This window comes from Berghia stephanieae, chromosome 3, assembly GCF_034508935.2.
Source record: "Berghia stephanieae isolate SIO BIC M18660-M18661 chromosome 3, UCSD_Bste_1.3, whole genome shotgun sequence".
NCBI lineage: Eukaryota > Metazoa > Mollusca > Gastropoda > Nudibranchia > Aeolidiidae > Berghia > Berghia stephanieae.
This window is the reverse complement of record NC_088362.1, coordinates 24,278,247-24,298,843: the sequence shown is the minus strand read 5'-3', so window position 1 is coordinate 24,298,843 and position 20,597 is coordinate 24,278,247. Positions and strand designations below refer to the sequence as shown.

Here is a 20,597-nt window from a genome sequence, read left to right as displayed (position 1 = left end):
CCAAATGAACCTATCTTGGTATCATAAAAAAAAAGAATGCAAACCTGCCTACTACAACGAAAAAATCGTACGGTTACGAACAGTTTTGTACTCCAATTTCAGAACTTCATGAGCATCTCTCAAGTCATTAAAACTTACTGAACATAAAAGTTGATGCCAGAGTACATCATTTTTAGGATTTTGAGGTATCTTGAGACGGCAGATTGTTGGCGTTTTTTTAAAGTTAGCTCTAGAGGCTACCGGTTTTACCCCCTAAAAACTACAAACTTTTAAATTTTCGAGTAAGCAGGCCCAAAGACGTATCTATACGCTCCGGCCAGTGATTGATAAGTGTTCGCATTTGTAGAAATCAAGCAAATTAGAGAGTGGGCAGTGAGCACAATTACATTTTCTACATCCTTATACGTGCATTTGGATAAGACATTCATGTGCATGACTTCGTGTATAAGATTCTGAAAATTTTCCAGTATTAATCTTTAAAATAATCTATGAAAAATTCTGGAATTTTCAATTAATACTATCTAAACATGTAATACACTGAAATTTTATAACAATAAGATTTGGCATAAGTAAAATTCCCGAATTTTTAATATTTAACATTTTAAAATTCGGCTGGAATTTTCCAATAATAATCTTTGCAAAATATAAAATTTAATAAAATAACTGATCTGCAGATTAAATATGCGCATTACGTTTGATTATGTGTAAGTGTGGAGTGAGTGTGACGTGTGTTATTTGTGAATTGTGAATGTGTGGAGTGTGTGTAAGATAGATAGATAGATAGATAGATAGATAGATAGAGAGAGAGAGAGAGAGTGAGAGAGAGAGAGAGAGAGAGAGAGAGAGAGAGAGAGAGAGAGACCTAACTTACCACCAAGTAATCCAAAATCCAGCGATTGTCCATCCAGGTTAGCGACATATTTACCCAAGTAAGCGTTCAACTGGCTTGCTATTAGCCCGTCAAACATTCTGGTACGATCTGTTCACATAGGCCTCTCTCACCATCGACTACTTGCTCGTCTCAGATCGCCTTGTGCATGGAAATGTCTCTGTGTATGGATAGACAAGAAAAAAAGATGGCGTCACGTAAATTACATTTCACATCAAATTTTAAAAAATTTAATTCGATTTTTTTTTCATTAATTTATTGTTATTTTATTCTAACATTTAGAATGACCGCTTATCATGAGCCGAAATCATCCCCCTTCAATTATTGATGCTATGCATTTAGATAAAATACTCACAACATACGTCAGCTGGATATAACGTACCGACACACAAAACTATGTGTAACCTTTAACGTTTATAGTCTTATAGTCTGGTTATTAATACATCTTAGTGAGAACTACTCATAAAGATGCTGTGAGCATTTTACATAAACGCGTAGCATCAATAGGTCACAGTTCAAGGCGGCGACCAAGACCAAAAGATAGTTAAAAGTGAGTTGTCTTTGGTAATGGTCACGGTGTGGAAAGGGGGGGGGGGGGGGGGGGAGAATGATCCCGTTGGTTACCTTATTGAATACAACTCACTAGACTCGTCTATAGATAGCATGACGTTGGCGCCATTCAGGTCTTTCTTATTGGTTTTTGCCATCCGTCTTTATGAGTAAGTATTACTAAACTGCATTAACCAGACTATAAACGTTTAAGGTTACACACAGTTTTGTGTGTTGATCCGTTATACTTCCGGGTGGCAATATTGTAAGCTTCTTAGCCAAGCGCGGACTATCTCTTTGCTTTCTCGTAGTAGTCGTCGTATGCGTTCAAATGTATTAATACAATGTGTTTATGTAATATACTAATGGCATCCGCCACCGGATATAAGGTAATACCAACACACAAAACTATGAGTATCCTAAAACGTTTATAGTGTGATTGATATAATTTAGCGAGAATACTCTTCAACAGTTATAACGTCACTTCCCTCGTAATGACGCATGGTAACTTAGTAACTGGCTCTAAACTATCGGAACAATGGTGGACGCCCTTATGAAATATTTCTACGAGCATAAAAGTGTATCCAGAGGGAAAAAGCATTATCTGATCATGATTTAACTTTTACACATTCTGATCACAAAACATATGAAAAGTTCTAGCCAGCATGAAGAATAAAAAGTACTGATTTTCTTTGTTTAGAACCACGATGGCCGAAGGTTACGGTCAGATACGCCAAATAGAGAAAGGGGTAAAGAATCCCATACAGTGTGTTTAACCAGTTAACTTCCATACTTCAGAAAGATGCGTATTCAAAAATTTGACCAGAAAATTCGTCTTTCAAATATCGATCGATTTAAAGGACCCTCATCTTGGCAAAAACTCTCAAACCTGGGACTTCGAGAAGTCTTCCTTGAATTCCCAATTTGAGAGTTTTTGCCAATACGGGGGTCATTCAAATCGACCGATATTTGAGGGACGAGTTTTCTTGCCATTTTTATAAAATACGCGACTCTAGAGAACCCACTTACATCCTCCAAAGACGACGGTAGGGAGCTGACACCGTATGGAAAACACTCAAAAGGGTATCTAATACATTGAGAGATATGCACACATATCACATACACACACACACACACACACACACTATATATATATATATATATATATATATATATATATATATATATATATATATATATATATATATATATACACGTTAAATACGGAGAGAGAGAGAGAGAGAGAGAGGGAGAGAGAGAGAGAGAGAGAGAGAGAGAGAGAGAGAGAGGAGGGGGGGGGGGGGGTGAGCAGACAGAAAGATAGATCGATAGATATGGCCTGATGTGGTATGCTATTAAAATCGTTTTACCACTCTCTAAGTTCCCTGTGTATTTCAGTCTCAGATGATAACCTCACATGGAAAGAAATGCTTTGCTCATTTCGAGATAAATTAACCAGTAGAATTTTGACCAATCAGAACACGGGGTTCGTGACACATCCTCACACTCGCTCGGAAAAAAAACATTGCGACTTGTTAAAATAATAGAATAGATAGTATGCGCTTGGCTTAGAAGCTCATAACATTGCCATCCGGAAGTATAACGGACCAACACACAAAACTGTGTGTATCCATGAACGTTTATAGTCAGGTTAATACAGTTCAGTGAGCATTACTCATAAACGCGGATGGCAAAAAACAACAACAAAGACCTGAGTGACGTCATCTTCGAACTATCTATAGATGAAGTTGACCTTACTCTGCCCTATGTTGTTGTTTTGTTGTGTTATTTTTTTTATTTTTTTTTTATTTTGGGGGGGGGGGGGGGTTTCTTGTTCTTGTTTTGTTTTTTTTTGTTTTTTGTCGTTTTTTGTTTTGTTTTTTTGCTTTTGTTTGTTTATTTATTTGGAGGGGGGCTGACCGCAGTTGGGTGATTAGTTCTCACCAGATTCAATCAATAGTATAAACGTTTACGGTTACACGTAGTTTTTGTTTGAGGTCCCATTGACCAAGTGCAGATTAAAGGCCTGATACTGACCCCAAAAAATTGAGTGCCAAAAGAAGACGATGATCACAAAACGAAAGTAAAAAGTGAGTCGTTGTTACGTTAGAAGTGCTCAAGGAAAAAAAGTATCCCATTGTCTAAGCTGTTGATTACAATTGGATTCGATAGTCTGATACCACGTCACCCAGCAACGGCGGCCATCGTGGTTCTAAACAAAGAAAATCGGTACTTTTTATTCTTCATGCTGGCTAGAACTTTTCATATGTCTTGTGATCAGAATGTATAAAAGTTAAAACAAGATCATATTTATAATGTTTTTCTCCTCAGGATACACTTTTATGATCGTCGGAAAAATATTTCATAAGGGCGTCCACCATTATTCCGATAGTTTAGAGCCAGTTACTAAGTTACCATGCGTCATTACGAGGGAAGTGATGTTACGAATCTTCGTCTTCTTCTATGACGATTTTTTGTTTGTTTGTTTGTTTGTTATCGGGCTTTTCGTTTACGAAGGACACGACAGGGCAGAGAGTATTTGACCCATTGATAGGTATTGATGCTGTGCGCTTAGGTTGTTTACTCACAACATTCCACCAGCCGGATATCACGTAATAACACACAAAACGACGTGAGACCTTGACCGTGTATAGTCTGATTAATACAATTTAGCGGGAACAACTCATAAAAATGGCTGTCTAAAAACAATAACAAAGATCTGAGTGACATAAATTTCGTTCTATTATCTTGTGTTATTTGCTTAGTCAAGTAAACACTGCCTGCCATTGCTAACTAAATAATAATGGTTCCTTCTATTCCAGGGGGGGGGGGGACAATAGCTCAGTTGGTAGAGCACTCGCTTCGCACGCAAAGGGACCAAAATCGATCCCGGGTGCCGTCGAGATTTTTTCTGACCCCCTGTCCACCCAGCACTGATTGGGTAGCTGGGTCTATTAGATCTGGCGGAAAATACTTTGCGATGGACTAGCGTTCTATCCAGAGGGTAACAAGTAATTAATTGCTATTGTCCATTTCACGCTATAGAAACCGGGATAAACTCCGGCTCTATGGGCCTAATGGTTCTGAATGACTACTTTTTAGGACTACTACTGATTTGCATGTGTTAATATATTATTACGGTCGAGTTATGGTTATTTATTTATTTATTCACTTACTTATCTATTTATTTTTCTGTCTATTTATCTATTATATTCATATTCATTTATTATCAATTTAATTATTTTGGTAGTTTCCTTTTACCTGTATTGATTTGAAATTATATGTAAATGCATCATTCATATTGGCAATTGCCTAAAATAAACTTTTGAATTGAACTATCCGAGGAACAAGGGCGTTGTTATCTTCCCTTCCACTTCAGGTGTATAGGAAGACAAGTCGTGACATAAAAACCGTCCACTCTTTTGGTTCCTATATCCTTGGGAATGTGTATGTAACTACTCCTTCATAGAACTAATAATGAATAGGTTTCATAAAAGTGACATAACTATATCAGTAGCAGGATGTCTAGGCAGATTCTTAGGATTACGGAACGTAAAAGAGGAGGATGGATGATCTTTATTAACGACCAGCATATATTTAGACTAGAAAATAAGATGTCATCACTGACATGAGATATGTATTCAGTCCTCCGGAGGATAGGAGAGGTTTTACACTTCCAATGAAATAGGAACCAGTTTTTTGACATCACACTTTTCTTCCCTATTGTAAGGATAACACGACACACTCAAGATTATCGGACACGATAAAACGTCAAACGATCTTTGTTTACAAACACAGGGGGCACATTGCAGCCACGTGGTGTTACTTAAAATAGAGCACCGTAAAAGGGTGATTATTTCATTTTTCTACCATACCGTGGATATATAAAACATTTATACATTTTCAAATTTAAAAAAAAAAGATGAATATGACCATTTATACTAATAGGATGCGTTTGGCACAGAGTCTGTCCCTTAGTTGTGTCCAACACATTAGGACGACTAAATTTTAAAAAAAAAAAAAAAAAGCTTGAGCTTTTTTATAGCGCAATATCCACTTAACGTGCTCATAGCGCTTTACAAAGGGCCCCTGATCGATGGCAACATGTAACACAAAGAAAGAGACATGACGCCTGTTGTTGCGGACAGACACAACGCTGCTAATGGCCAGGTACTCATTTTACACCTGAGTGTTTTACACGGTGAGAGAATGTGAGTAAGGAGCCTTTTTCAAGGACTCAACTCTGCGCTGAGCGAGGGTCGATCCGAAAGCGAGTGTCATACCACAAAACCACATATTATGTAGTATGAAAACACTGTGGGCTTAGGGCTCGATTTAGGTGCACATATAAGCAGGTCTGATAACCGAACACAATTATGGGCTTGTTATAACATGGTGGAATGGACAATATTTTGCGTTTGTTTGAGAGTATTTGCACTACAGCAATAAACCCATAATAATTTTGGTTATCAGACTTGAAAATAAGTACACTTCGGGCTCGATGGTTTACATAATTAACCAAAAAAATTTCACAAAAGCACACGATTTATAAAAAAAAATAAAGCACAACACTCAGATTCCAGTCCCGTGTGGAATGGGTCCATAGAATTATTATGTGTTCACCAATCAAGGGACTCAATTTGGTAGACAATGCATTCACTCAATACAGATTTTCCACGCTCAATGCGCTTCACAATTTTTATTTATTCACCCCACAGGCCATATGGAACCATATTCAATTTCATACAGTGCTAGTCGCCGGTTAGGCGTTATATTTTTGTACTAACATTCTTCATTGCCAAACGGCAGGTACTCATTAACACCAGAGTCGAGTGGGGTTTAATGTGTGAAAAATGCCCCAAGGACATAACAACGGGACGATCACTGTCACCCATCCGGCCACTGATCACGCCTAACATTGCTTAACCTTTGTGACCAGACGCGACACATTTGGGCAAAGTGTGTATCAGTTGCTATCAATAACTGCATTTTTCTCCCATGAATCATAACGGGTGGCATGACACTGACACACTGATCTCCCTGGAAATCACACACCTCAATGAACAGCTGTCAACTGGGCTGATAACAATAATATTATGTCACGGAAACATTAATTGCCTTGTAATTGGGGGAGATTGAATAGTAATAATAATAATAATAATAATAATAATAATAATAATAATAATAATAATAATAATAATAATAATAATAATATAATAATAATAATAATAACAATAATAATAATGATAATGATCATATATAATATAATAATAATATATCATCATCATCATCATCATCATCATCATCATCATCATCATCATCATCATCATCATCATCATCATCATCATCATCACATCATCATCATCATCATCATCATCATCATCATCATCATCATCATCATCATTATTATTATTGTTATTATTATTATTATTATTATTATTATTATTATTATTATTATTATTATTATCATTATGAGGAGGAGGAGGAGGAGGAGGAGGAGGAGGAGGAGGAGGAGGAGGAGGAGGAGGAGAGAGAAGAAGAAGAAGAAGAAGAAGAAGAAAGAAGAAGGAAGAAGGAAGGAGGAGAAGAAGAGAGGAGGAGAGAGGAGGAGGAGGAGAGGAGGAGGAGGAGGAGGAGGAGGAGGAGAGGGGGAGAAGAAGAAGAAGAAGAAAAAGAAGAAGAAGAAGAAAGAAGAGAAAGAGAAGAAGAATATAATATAATAATATAATAATAATAATAATAATAATAATAATAATAATAATAATAATAATAATAATAATAATAATAATAATATAATAATTATAATTATAATTATAATAATAATAATGAGGATGAGGAGGACAGGAGGAGAAGGAAAAGAAGAAGAAGAAGAAGAAGAAGAAGAAGAAGAAGAAGAAGAAGAAGAAGAAGAAGAAGAAGAAGAAGAAGAAGAAGAAGAAGAAGAAGAAGAAGAAGAAGAAGAAGAAGAAGAAGAAGAAGAAGAAGAAAAGAAGAAGAAGAAGAAGAAGAAGAAGAAGAAGAAGAAGAAGAAGAAGAAGAAGAAGAAGAAGAAGAAGAAGAAGAAGAAGAAGAAGAAGAAGAAGAAGAAGAAGAAGAAGAAGAAGAAGAAGAAGAAGAGGAACAAGAACAAAAACAACAACAACAACAACAACAGCAACAACAGTGTATTTGTGTATATGTGTGTGTGTGTGTGTGTGTGAGAGAGAGAGAGAGAGCGCGCGCGCACTCGTGGATGTGTGTGTGTGTGTGTGTGTGTGTGTGTGTGGAATGATAATGAGGGCAATCTGTTGCAGTCACCAAAAATGCATTGAGAATGGCTTTAGGGTTCAACATCTCATGCCTTGTATTAAATGGAGAGACGAGTAGACACGAGGAAGACATGAGATGGAATGAGGAAAAAAATGGACCTTATGGCTTATTGATCTGGTTTTCCTACCATAAGTATGTTATAGCCACCGATAGGCATTGAACCTTAGATCCAAATGAAAAACAAGGCATACTCCGATGACGATGATGACGGTGATGATGATGATGATGATGATGATGATGAGGAGGAGGAGGAGGAGGAGGAGGATGATGATGATGATGATGATGATGATGATGATGATGATGATGATGATGATGATGATGATGATGATGATGATGAAAAGAACGGAAAGAATAAAATTATCACACTGACACAACATTGACACCACAACCATCTCGATTTCAACAGAATTTATGATTCAAGTTTTGCACGCAACAACCGAAACGCTAGCAGCCTACAGGGAAAAGCAGAGTGATGTATTATTAAAAAACGGGTTCCTATTTCATTGGAAGTGTAAAATCAGTCTTCGTGTGCAATTGATCTTCTGGTGTCAGAGTAATCTTATTTTCAAGTCTAAATATATACTGGTCGTCAATAAATATCATCTATCCTCGCTCTTTTACGTCCCGTAATCCTAAAAATCTGTCTATAGATAGTATGCACTTGGCTAAGAAGCTCACAACATTGCCATCCGGAAATATAACGAACCGACACACAAAACTATGTGTAACCTTAAAAGTTTATAGTCTGGATACTACAGTTTAGTGAGTATGACTCATCAACACGGATGGCAAAAAACAATAACAAAGACTTGAGTGACGTCAACTTCATTCTATCTATACATCCTGCTATTGAAATAGTTATGTAGCCTATTCATTATTAGTACTCGGAATGACTGGTTACATACACATTCCCTAGACCCGAAAGATTAGAGGATTTGATGTCACGACTTTACTTCCCCGTTGTGAATAGGACTGATAATGTAATATTAAGCGTTAATTGCATCATTCATCCTAATAGAAAACATCATCCTAATTACAGCCCACAATAGACTATTCATTAATCTGTTCTACTCTGAAATAACACATTTTTAAAAATTTGGCCAGAAAACTCGTCCTTCAAATATCGTGGGATTAAAATGACCCTCAAATTGTCAAAAATTCTCAAACCTGAGACCGCCTTGACCACTTTGAGAGTTTTTAAATCTTTTTTTTTTTTCTGACATGACAAAGGTCATGTTAATCGATCAATATTTGAAGGACCCGTTTTCTGGCCAAAATGTTTTAAGGGGTTTGTTTTTGTTTTTGTTTTTTGTTTTGGGGGGGGGGAGAATTTTTGTTTGTTTGTTTTTTCTTGTTTGTTTGTTTGTTTGGATTTGTTGTTGTTTGTTTTTGTTGTTTTTCTGATGGGGGTTGGGTTGTTTTTTTGTTTTTTTCGGGGTTTTTTTTTTTTGTCTTTTGTTTTATTTGTTTTGTTGGTTGTTTTGTTTTTGTTTTTTGTTGTTGTTTTGTTGGGGTTGTTTTTGTTTTTGTTCTTTTGTTGCTTTTTTCGAAGTACTTCATTAATATAAATGTAGAGAGATACAAAATAAGTGACAATAGCTGTGCGATTTCCCTGTCGATAACAACTTGCAAAGAATCCACCTGTTACAATCTATGTAGCTTCCAATCATAGTGTTATATGTCAGTCTTTAAAAGACATTATCTGCATTTTCCCCGCAATAACAAACAACAACCGAGCATGGTTTCCTCGAACTACTCGTGACATGCAAAACAGTTCGAGGAAACCGTGTACAAAGAGTAATAATGAAAAAATAATTCGGGACATTCGAATGAGTTCGAGGAAACCGTACTCGAGTTTGCATCCAATTGTAAAGGTTTGATTATTGATGATATATGCGTTTAAATAATATAATTAACCAGTCGATTTTTGACCAATCAAAACGCGGATTTGTGACACACATGCAAGTCCGCTCGGACAAACACAGGTGGTTGTTTACAGCAAACAGTAAAATGAAGGAAGTTGACATCACGATGTTCTTTGTTATTGTTTTTAGACCGCGAGTTGGGTGATTAGCTCTCAGTAGATTGATCTGATGGGAAGAACTGGTATTTTACCTAACCTCATGGTACGAATATTATTATAAGATCTACAATATTCCTCACTGTAAGACCCGCACAAACGCACAAACACACACACACACAAACACACATATACAAACGTATACGCACGCACACATACACACACACTACTGTAATCAACTCAACAATAATACGAGAGGGCGACAAATTGTGCCGCAACTCTAAAAAAAAAAAACACACAAACACATTTGTACAATTGTTGCCAGAAAACTCGTCCTTCAAATATCGATTGATTAAACTGACCCGCATCTTGTCAAAAACTCTAAAACCGTTGAATTCAAGGAAAACTTCCGCGAAGTCCCAGGTTTGAGAGTTTTTGACACGATGATGTTCTTCGTTTCAACCGATCGAGAGTTTGGAGGTCGAGTTTTCTCGCCAAATTCTTTTATACTATTTTTTTTTTTTAATTTGGAGAGCACGACAGAAATAGCACATTGTATTTTCCACACCAACGTGTACCAAAACCGTCAACATCAAAAGGCATATATCAATAAGGCTACGATTACAACGCAATTACATAATGATAATAGAAACAAAAAAATGCATATATCAATAGGGCTACGATTACAATGCAATTACATCACGATAATAGAAGACAAAAAAGAAAAAGCCTAGCCTAATGAATTGAGCTTTATAGTTTTAATGGCGCAATATCCACTAAACGTGCCCAAAGCGCTTTACAAGGGTCCCCCCTGGCCAACAGCAACACTTAACATGTGCGACGTTACATGACGCCTGTTAGGCGATATTACAATTTTTTTCGGATAGAGACAACGATGTTAACGGCCAGGTACTCATTTTACACCTGAGTAAGGTGATAGAATGCGAGTAAAGAACCTTTTCCAATGACTCAACTATGCGCCGAGCGAGGCTCGGACCCAGGACCTTCCGATCCGAAAACGAGTATCATACCACTAGACCACATAGCCGCATTGTACATTGTACACAACAATATTCTATTCATTACTATCCCTGCCAGCACAGAAATACAGAAATAGCACGTTATATTTTCCAAACCAACTTGTACCAAAACCGTCAACATCAAAAGGCATACATGAATAGAGCTACGCTTACAACGCAATTACATCACGATAAATATAGCCGTCTGAGAAATTCTCCATTCGTTTTTATTAGTTTCACTAATCGTATTATGCTGACAAAGTGAAAACCCGAAACGTTCACATTATATGTCCTCCTTAATTAAATTTAAAGCTTCCTTTCCATTTTGACTATTGTTAGTTAATTCGAGCTTCAAGCAGCTACATTTGAATTGTTGTGTACATGGAGCATTTCGGGGAATAATCCTGAACATAGCAGGCGAGGGGGAGAGTTAAATAAGGGAAGACAACTAAAATCTCACATTCCTTTGTATTTTGTTACTTTCAGCTTTTCTTTCTTTTTTTTTTTTTTTCTTTTTATTTGGGGGGGGGGGGGGGGCAACTGGTTATGGTTCGCTCCAGCATAACACGTTTTGTGACGATATGTCACAATTGAAAGAAAGAAAAAAGAAAAAAAATGAAGAAGAAAAAATAACAACAAAACAAGACATCAATGCCGTACATCTGTTACAGATGAGATATTATTTGAAGTCCATGTGGAACGGCTAATCATAGTGTTATATCGCCATACTACCGTACTCTGTGAAAAAATCCATATTTAAAATTTTGGCCAGAAAACTCACGAACTCGCGAAATCCCAGGTGTGAGAGTTTTTTGCTAAGATTGGGGATCATTTAAATCGATCGATATTTGAGGGACGAGTTTTCTGGCCAAATTTTCAAATTAGATTTTTCCGGAGTACGGCAGAATATTATGTTGTAATACTGTTGAACTCTGGGGAGACAAAAAAAAAGTTTTAAAAATAATTTGGCCATAAAACTAATCCATCTTATCTATCGTTTCCAATGCCCCTCATATTGTCATAAACTCTCAAACCTGGGACTTTCTTGAAAACATCCTTGAAGTCCCAAGCTTGAGAGTTTGTTGTTTTGTTGTTTTTTTCCTTTGCCAGGATGGGGGTCATTTTAATCGATCGATATTTGAATGACGAGTTTTATGGCCATTTTTTAAAATCCGTCTTTTTTTCAGTGTAGACATCTATAGTATAATGGTATTCTTTTCCCAATAATTATAGTATGTATTACAATCAAAGGATTGTGATTACAATCGTTTTCATGTACGACTGAAGATTATCTCTAAGCTGTGTCTTGGGGGGCGGGGGGGGGGGGGGAGGGTTCATTTTCTTTTTCTTTCAACAGATATGATATTATAAGATTATTATTATCCATATATTACCATTACAACATATCGTCGTTAATTAATATATTAATACATTTATAGACATTTTCACGGATTTGCCATGCTCAATGTGCTTAACAATGTTTTATTTATTTCCCCCACCAGGCCATATAAAACCATATTTCCATTTTCATACAGTTTCAGTCGCCTGTTAGGCGTTCTTTTTGTACTAACACCCTTACACTATCTGTCACTGCCTGTAGCCAGGAACGCATTCACATCTGAGTCGAGTGGGGTAATGTATGTTAATCATCTTACCCAAGGACACAATATCGGGACCAGATTGTCCACGATCATTGTTACCCATCCGGCCACTGACCTCGCTTAATATCACTCGACTTTTACGGCAAGACGAGACATCGTCCCGCTCTAGTCTCGGGGTCACATACTTAACACCAGATTGATTCGATGAGACACAGAAAAAAAATTGAGCTTTTATAAAGCGCAATATCACTAAAATCTCAAAGCGCTTTAAAAGAGGTTCCCTAGTCAACAGCAACATTTAACGTGCATGACGAGACATGACGTCTGTTGGGCGATATTACATTATTTATTTTTTTGGACAGAGAAAACGCTGTTAACGGTCAGGTACTCATTTTACACCTGCGTACATTGAGAGAATGGGAGTAAAGAGCCTTTGCAAAGGACTCACTCTGCGTCGCTCGGGACTCGAACCCAGGACCTTCCGACCCGAAGGCGAGTGTCATACCACTAGACCACGTAGCTGCACAATCATTGGTCCAAATCGTCGTTGATCCATGGCAAATCGGGAACTTGGATCGCCGATGCGTTAAAGGGCACGGGGGAAGGAATGTCTTCCCTTTGATGTATCTCGGATCTTTACTAGATAAACTCAATGACTGGCAAGAACTAGGCCGGAGTTACCAATGTGTACAATTGACATAACGTTTCGTAACTCTATCGAAGGAGAGAGATATTAATGTGATCCATGACCTCAAAGCCATATTATTATGTCGGAATCTTAGCCTTCGTATTTAAAAATTTAGCCAGAAAACTCTCCTTCAAAAATCGATCGATTTAAATTACCCTCATCTTGACAAAAAATTTCAAACCCGGGACTTTCTATAAATATTTCTTAAATCACGGGTTTGAGAGTTTTTGCAAGGACGAGGGTCATTTAAATCGATCAATATTTGGAGGACGAGATTTCAAGTCAAATTTTTAAATACGAGTTTTTTTCTGAGCACTGCATGGTTAATATACAGATGGAAATTGACGTTACTCAGCTCTTTGTTATTGTTTTTGCCAGCCATTTTTTATGAGTAGTTTTCACTAAATTGTATCAATCTGACTAGATATAAACTGTCAAGGTTATAGATAGAACGAAGATGACGTCACTCAAGCCTTTGTTATTGTATTTTGCCATCCGCGTTTGTGAGTGATTCTCACTAAACTGTATCAACCACACTATAAAAGTTCATGGTTACACACAGTTTTGTGTGTTGGTCCGTTATACTTCCGGATGGCAATGTTATGAGCTTCTTAGCCAAGCGCATACTATCTATATCAACACAGTTTTGTCTGTTGTTACGCCTGGGGCCAGCGTGGCTCAGCTGCACGGTCTTTGATTCGTACCTGATAGGTACCTAGTTCGAATAACCGCTGCGCTGTGTGGCCTTGAGCAAGTCACCTCACCCTAGCTCAATTTGCGGCGCTGCATTGCGGCTGACGCCTGGGTTATTCCAGTCTTCCCAAGTGACAAATTCCCCCTATGTGATGAATAAAGGGAATTTTATTTTATAACATATTATTTACATCCGACTGGGGGAATGTTGTGAGTAAATTACCTAAGCGCACAGCATCAAGCAGTTTAGCATGTGGTACACCGTGACATTATACCGTTTTGAGGAGATGACAATGTAACCTATCGAATGAGTCATAAGCAAGACAACAGCCGTACGAACACCCGTCATCTTATAAGTGTGAGCTGAAAGGATTGTTTTCTGACAATGACATAACATAAGCACAATCATTGCAGTTTATCTCAACTCTTTATCTCTTATCTTATATTGTATTTTATTATTTTTTTTTCCATGCTGTGTACAATCTCTTTATTAATCCACCAACGCAACACAATACAATAACACTTCTATAATAAGGAGCGAAGTTGACGTCACTCAGCTTTATTATTTTTAGACAATATATTAGTGATAAGTTCTTACTAAATTATATCAATCAGATTATAAACGTTAAAGGTTACATACACATCATCATCATCATCATCATCATCATCATCATCATCATCCTCCTCATCATCATTTTATGCAGTTTTGTGTCATCAAATTGTGTGATGTTATGTTTAATTTGGCTGGCGGATATTGTGAGTATTTTACATATATTTATAGCATGAATACATACATACATAATGTATTGATGCATTGCGTTTTTCCGCCAAATAAACGTCAAACACATCATATATATGAATAATATTATATATATATATATATATATATAATTTTTTATAGTATATATTCCTTGGGGACATTTTTTTCAGTTTATTCTGGAGACTGATCTTATTAGTTATCCCCTTGCCACGCATTCCGTGTTATCCCCCAATCGTCATGCCCATCCAACATAATGGATCTTTTCAAGTTTAACTCAAGAGGAATACGAATATGCTATACATAATACTTTTCTTTCAGCAAAACCAGCTGTACCACACAGACCTGAGTTCTTATTATAAGAAAGAAAAAAAGTCATTGTTCAAATTTGGTGACGCACAGAAGAAATCTGAAAGAGAACAACATTGGCTGTATTGCAACGAATGTGGAGATTTTCCTATTAGTTGGTAAAGAGCGGGTTAAGGGGTTTTACGGCGTTAGCGACACTTTTAGGTCATATGAGCGCCAGTAAACAGGGAGATAATGAATTAAACGTTTTCGATCTGAAGTTAAAGCACTAAAGAAAAAGAAAGACAAAGTGAACTGGTTCAAATAAGGAACAGAAGATCCATGTCCAATCCAAATTGCCTATTTTGACAATATCTAATAGTCCCATCCAGGCACAAGCAAAGGATACACTCGACTACTTAACAAAGTACAAAATATTCAAAGCTAAAACGATAAGTAGACGTTGGCTTAAGAATTTTTCCATAACACACAATGAGCCTATCACAAATTGGGTTATCAGACCCGTAAATAAGTAGACGTTGATTTTACTCAATAAAACTCCTAAACGCATTCCAAGTCTCCTAGTTCTGACTATAAATTCCATTGTCAACATCGATATCACTCACTCTGATATAAAACCCTTGTGATGAGAAATGCAAATACTCTCCTTATCATCCCTTCCCTTCACCCACCCACACCACCCCCGACCCCTACGTTTCATAACCAAGACGATTGAACCAATATAATCGATACTGTTGTACCATGAAAATAACAATTTTTTAAGTACGTATTTCATTTTTTTGGGCCAGAAAACTCGCCATTCAAATATTATATCAACCGATTGGAGAGATGCTCATCTTGACAAAAAACTCTCAAACCGTGAATACTTCCATCAAGTACCAAATTTGAGAGAATTTCCTAAGATGAGGGCCATTTTAATTGATCGATATTTATTGAAGGACTAGTTTTCTGGCCAAACATTTAAATATGTGATTATTTTGTTTTGATTCGTTTTGTTTCATTGTTTTTTGTTGGGTGTGTTTGGGTTTTTAGTTGTTGTTTTTTTTTTTTTTTGTTTTTTGTTTTTTTTTGTTTGCTTGTTTGTTTTTTTTTTGGGGTTTTTTTTTTATTTGTTTTTTTTTTTTTTTTGCTTTTCTTTTGTTTTTGGGTTGTTGTTGTTTTTTGAGGGGGTTTTCTATTGATTTTTTTATTATGGGATTTTTTAGTGGGGAGGGAGGGGGTATCTTTTGTTAAGTTTTTGTTTTGTTTTTTGTTTGTTTGTCAAATGATGACACAATATAGTCTAACAAATCCACCCCCCCCCCCACCCCCTTCCTACTCTACTCCTAATTTCATGTTGTGGTTAACACCAATATTAGGCTATATCTCATAAAGGAGACAGGACGGTGTTAAAAATCACCACCGTCCTTATCATTATCACCACAAACAGCCACATCATCAACGTGGCTAAATAAATCAATAGTGTAGTTTTGACACCCAGGCCTGTTCAATAAAAGTCACATACTCCCTCCATTCATCCTTGGAGGCCATATTTGTAGTGGGTGGCAATGGGGGGCGCGGGGAGATGGGTCCTCCTCTTATTCAGATAGTGGTGGTGGTGGTGATGACAATGACAATGATGATGATGATGATGATGATGATGATGATGATGATGATGATGGTGATGATGATGATGATGATGATGATGATGATGATGATGATGATGATGATGATGCGTAATATATAATAATACATCCAATATGTATATTATATTATGATGTCTGTAATCTACCGCCAATCCCCTGCCACACGTCATAATCATAATTATAATTTCTAAATTATACAATTTAAGGGACATTATAACCCTGTTAATTTCTCATCATGTAAAATAATTCCACTGTCACTTGATGTTTGACATACAGATGAAATACTCTTAATTATTACCATTATCATGGAGTTTCTTACTGCTTCTCCTTGCCTTTGGTCGCAACTCAAGGACGAAACGGTGGCGAAAGATAAACTAGAATTGGCTCTAAGACCCTTTTTAAAACTCTTAATCGAAGGTCCTTGCCAAGCACCAGAACTTTCCTGTCAGTCCGTAACCGTCCGTGGCACCAGAACATACTGTTGTGGAACCCTGAACAATCCCTGGAACCCCAGAACAACCCCCGGAATCCAGATCCAACCCTTGAACTTACTGATTCAGTCCTCTCCCAAAAGGGTTCCAAATAAGCAAGCCGGCTGGATTAAAGATAGGCTAAACGGGCTTATACCATTTTCAAATCTACTACCTACTGACACATATGATTAAAATTAAATAAATAATAAATCTGATCCACTCAATTAGAGCCAATATTCTTGAAATTAAATAAATACAGGAATAATAATTAGATTGTCAAATATACATCATCCATAATCTGCATTCTACCTTTCAGTCATTCTCTCTATTTTCCTGTAACAATCAAATTAAACTTCTGTATAGAATGGTTAATATTGTATTGGGTGTTACTATTGTCTTGACTCACTTGTTATTAATACAATTCGTTATAAGGAACCCTAAGGTGATTCTTAATCACCCCTAGATTAAACCTGAGCCGTTTGCGGTGTAGGTTGAGTGGCGCAGCTGGTAGCGATAGCCATAGCGCGCATACTAGGTTCGAACCTAGACCATTGAGCTTATCGTTTGGACTCGAACCCTCACTTTGAAACACAAAACCCCGCCACAATGGTGGTGATAGTGTTGGTGGTGGTGATGATGAAAGATAGGATGATGATGATGATGATGATGATGATGATGATGATGATGATGATGATGATGATGATGATGATGATGATGATGCCATGCAAAGCTTTAACTAAAATCCAGGGGACAAAATGTGAATCGATCAAGTTTGAAAATTGTGTTACCTTCTACAAATTGTTTTCACGCCGTCACAAATTCTTCATGAATTGTTCCCTGTGTTATATGGATGGATGGATGGATGGATGAATGGATGGATGGATGGATGGATGGATAGATAGATGGACGGATGATTGAGTGGTTGGATGGATGGACGGATGGATGGGTGGATGGATGGAAGGTGGATGGAGGATGGATGGATGAATAGATAGATGGGTGGATGAATAGGTGGATGGATGGCTGGGTGGGCGGATAAATGAATAGACAGATGGATGAATAGATAGATGAATGGATGGATGGATGAATAGATAGGTGGATGGATGGATGGATGGATAGAAAAATTATGGGAGATGGATGGATGAATAGATATATCAAGGGACGAATGGGCGGATTGATGGAAGGATGGATGGATGGATAGACAAATTATGAGAGATGGCTGGATATCTTGATAGATAAAGACAGAGATGACGATGACAGTAAGATGACACAAATACTCACAGTGTAAAATGCTTGAATTGCTTCCATTAAAACAGATTCTATTGATGGGATCAATCGGACAAGATCTGTTGGTTTAATGCGTTATGCCAATCGCGCCACTAGCTCCAGAGAGAGAGGGGGGGGGGGGAGGGAGTGGGAGTGAGTGAGAGAGAGAGAGAGACAGAGAGAGAGAGAGAGAGAGAGAGAGAGAAAGAGAGAGAGAGAGAGAGAGAGAGAGAGAGAGAGAGAGAGCTGTACCTACTTAACCCCCGTATCAAACTCCTCATAGGATCTTAAGTTGTTTTCTCAATAAAAGGGGGCAGCGTGGCTCAGCGGTACGGTCATTGCTTCGTACCCAAAAGGTAACGAGTTCGATCACCCGCCGCTGCGTTGTGTTGCCTTGAGCAAGTCACCTAGCCCTAGCTCACTTTGCGGCGCTGCACTGCGGCTGACGCCTGGGTTATTCCAGTCTTCCCTTGGAATAGACCCTAAAGACAAATTTCCCCTTGGGGATGAATAAAGGGAATTTTATTTTTATTTATTTATTTAAAATGTATCCATTTTAATTGCCTCAAACAAGACAGAACAAAACTAAATAAATGTTCTATAGAACATACTGAAGAGTAAAGCTAAACTGGTTAAAGTCAATGGCTTTGTCCGCTTTCTCTTTTGTTGGTGTTGTTTTGTTTTGTTTTTGTTGTTTTGTTTTTGTTTTTTGTTTTCTATGTGATTTGTTTTCGTGTCTGTTCGTCTGTTTGGGTTTTGTTTTTGTTTTGTTTGGCATTATGGTTTTGTTTTGTTTTTGTTTTGTTTTTCGTTTTTTGTTTGGTTGGTTGGTTTTGTTTTTTTTGGTGGTTTTTGGTGTTTTGTTTTTGTTTTGTTTTTGTTTTGTTTTTTGTTTGTTTTTTGTTTTTTTTCCTTTTGTAATGTCGGTTTTGTTTTGTTGGGCGGGGGAGTTCTTAGATATTTTTTTCAGGTCTTTCATATTTGCCCGGGTTTTTTTTTGTTTTTTTTTTATTTTTTTTTTTTTGTTTTTTTGTTTTTTTTTTTTTTGTTTTGTTTTTTTTTGGGGGGGGGGGGGAGGTTGTTTTGTTTTTTGCTTTGGGGGGGGGGGGGGGGGGTGGGAGGGGATTGTATGTTTTCGTTTGTTTTGGTTTTGCTTGTTTTTCTTTGATTTTGTTTTTTACAAGGAGTCCAAAGCCATCAGCAACATTTAACATGTAGGATGAAACACAAGACGTGTAACGCGTGTATCATTTTATTTTCGGACAAAAACAACGATGTCAACGGCTAGGTACCAATTTGATACGTGAATTTGAATGCGATGAGAGAATGGAAAGAGCCTTTTCCGAGGACTCATCTTTGCGCCGCCCAAATCAGGGCTCGAACCAGGTACCTATTTGGTCCTAAGGCGCGTGTAGCACAAAAACGACAATCTCGTTGTTATTGATTTTAAAATACCGTCATTCATTCACCTATCAAAATGCTGGAAGAGGGGAGGGGGGGGGCAGGGTATTGAACACAGAAAAGACAATAATAGCATTTTTTTAAAAAATAACAACATCAACAACATAACAACAACAAAGACAACATGAACAACAATAATAACAACAACGACAAAGACATCAGCAACAACAACAATAAAAAGAAGAAGAAGAAGAAGAAGAAGAAGAAGAAGAAGAAGAAGAAGAAGAAGAAGAAGAAGAAGAAGAAGAAGAAGAAGAAGAAGAAGAAGAAGAAGAAGAAGAAGAAGAAGAAGAAGAAGAAGAAAGAAGAAGAAGAAGAAGAAGAAAGAAGAAGAAGAAGAAGAAAGAAGAAGAAGAAGAAGAAGAAGAAGAAGAAGAAGAAGAAGAAGAAGAAGAAGAAGAAGAAGAAGAAGAAGAAGAAGAAGAAGAGAAGAAAAAAGAAGAAGAAGAAGAAGAAGAAGAAGAAGAAGAAGAACAACAACAACAACAACAACAACAACAACAATAGTAACAACAACAACAACAACATCAGCAAAGGTTGGTGAAACATTTAATTGATTGAAGAGTCGAAATATATTGATCCGAACGTACGTGCACATTTTAGCAGGTCTGACAACCGAACACAATGATGGGCTGGCTTGAATTAACAATGCTGTAATGGACAATATTTGGAGTTGATATTGAGAGTATTTCCATTACCACGGTGAAACCATAAATGGGGTTATCATGCCTGTCAATACGTAGCCTACACCTTGTTTGAAAGTGTGTACCAAATACGGAACCCCTCTTCAGCCAGTAACAATAACAATATATATACATTAATATATCCCTTAAAATCCAGGCAGACCGCAGATAAGGATTTGACACGCCTTGTCTGCATGGAAAAGGATCTTGAAATGTAAACAAGTAGAAGCGTTCGCTTGTGCGGCTATGTGGTCTTGT

At 37.2% G+C, this 20,597-nt stretch overlaps 1 protein-coding gene across 14 annotated transcripts in view; it reads right to left on the bottom strand.

Moving 5' to 3' along the window:
- Positions 1 to 20,597, bottom strand: part of LOC144967404 (intermembrane lipid transfer protein VPS13A-like) — a 162,796-nt gene that overhangs the window by 133,662 nt on the left and 8,537 nt on the right. For all 14 annotated transcript variants that reach the window (XM_078904553.1, XM_078904559.1, XM_078904556.1 and 11 more), the window contains exon 2: positions 872 to 1,049. In XM_078904553.1, coding sequence (XP_078760679.1) covers positions 872 to 968 — 97 coding nt within the window. In that variant the 5' untranslated portion in view covers positions 969 to 1,049. The remainder of the gene's footprint in view (positions 1 to 871; positions 1,050 to 20,597) is intronic.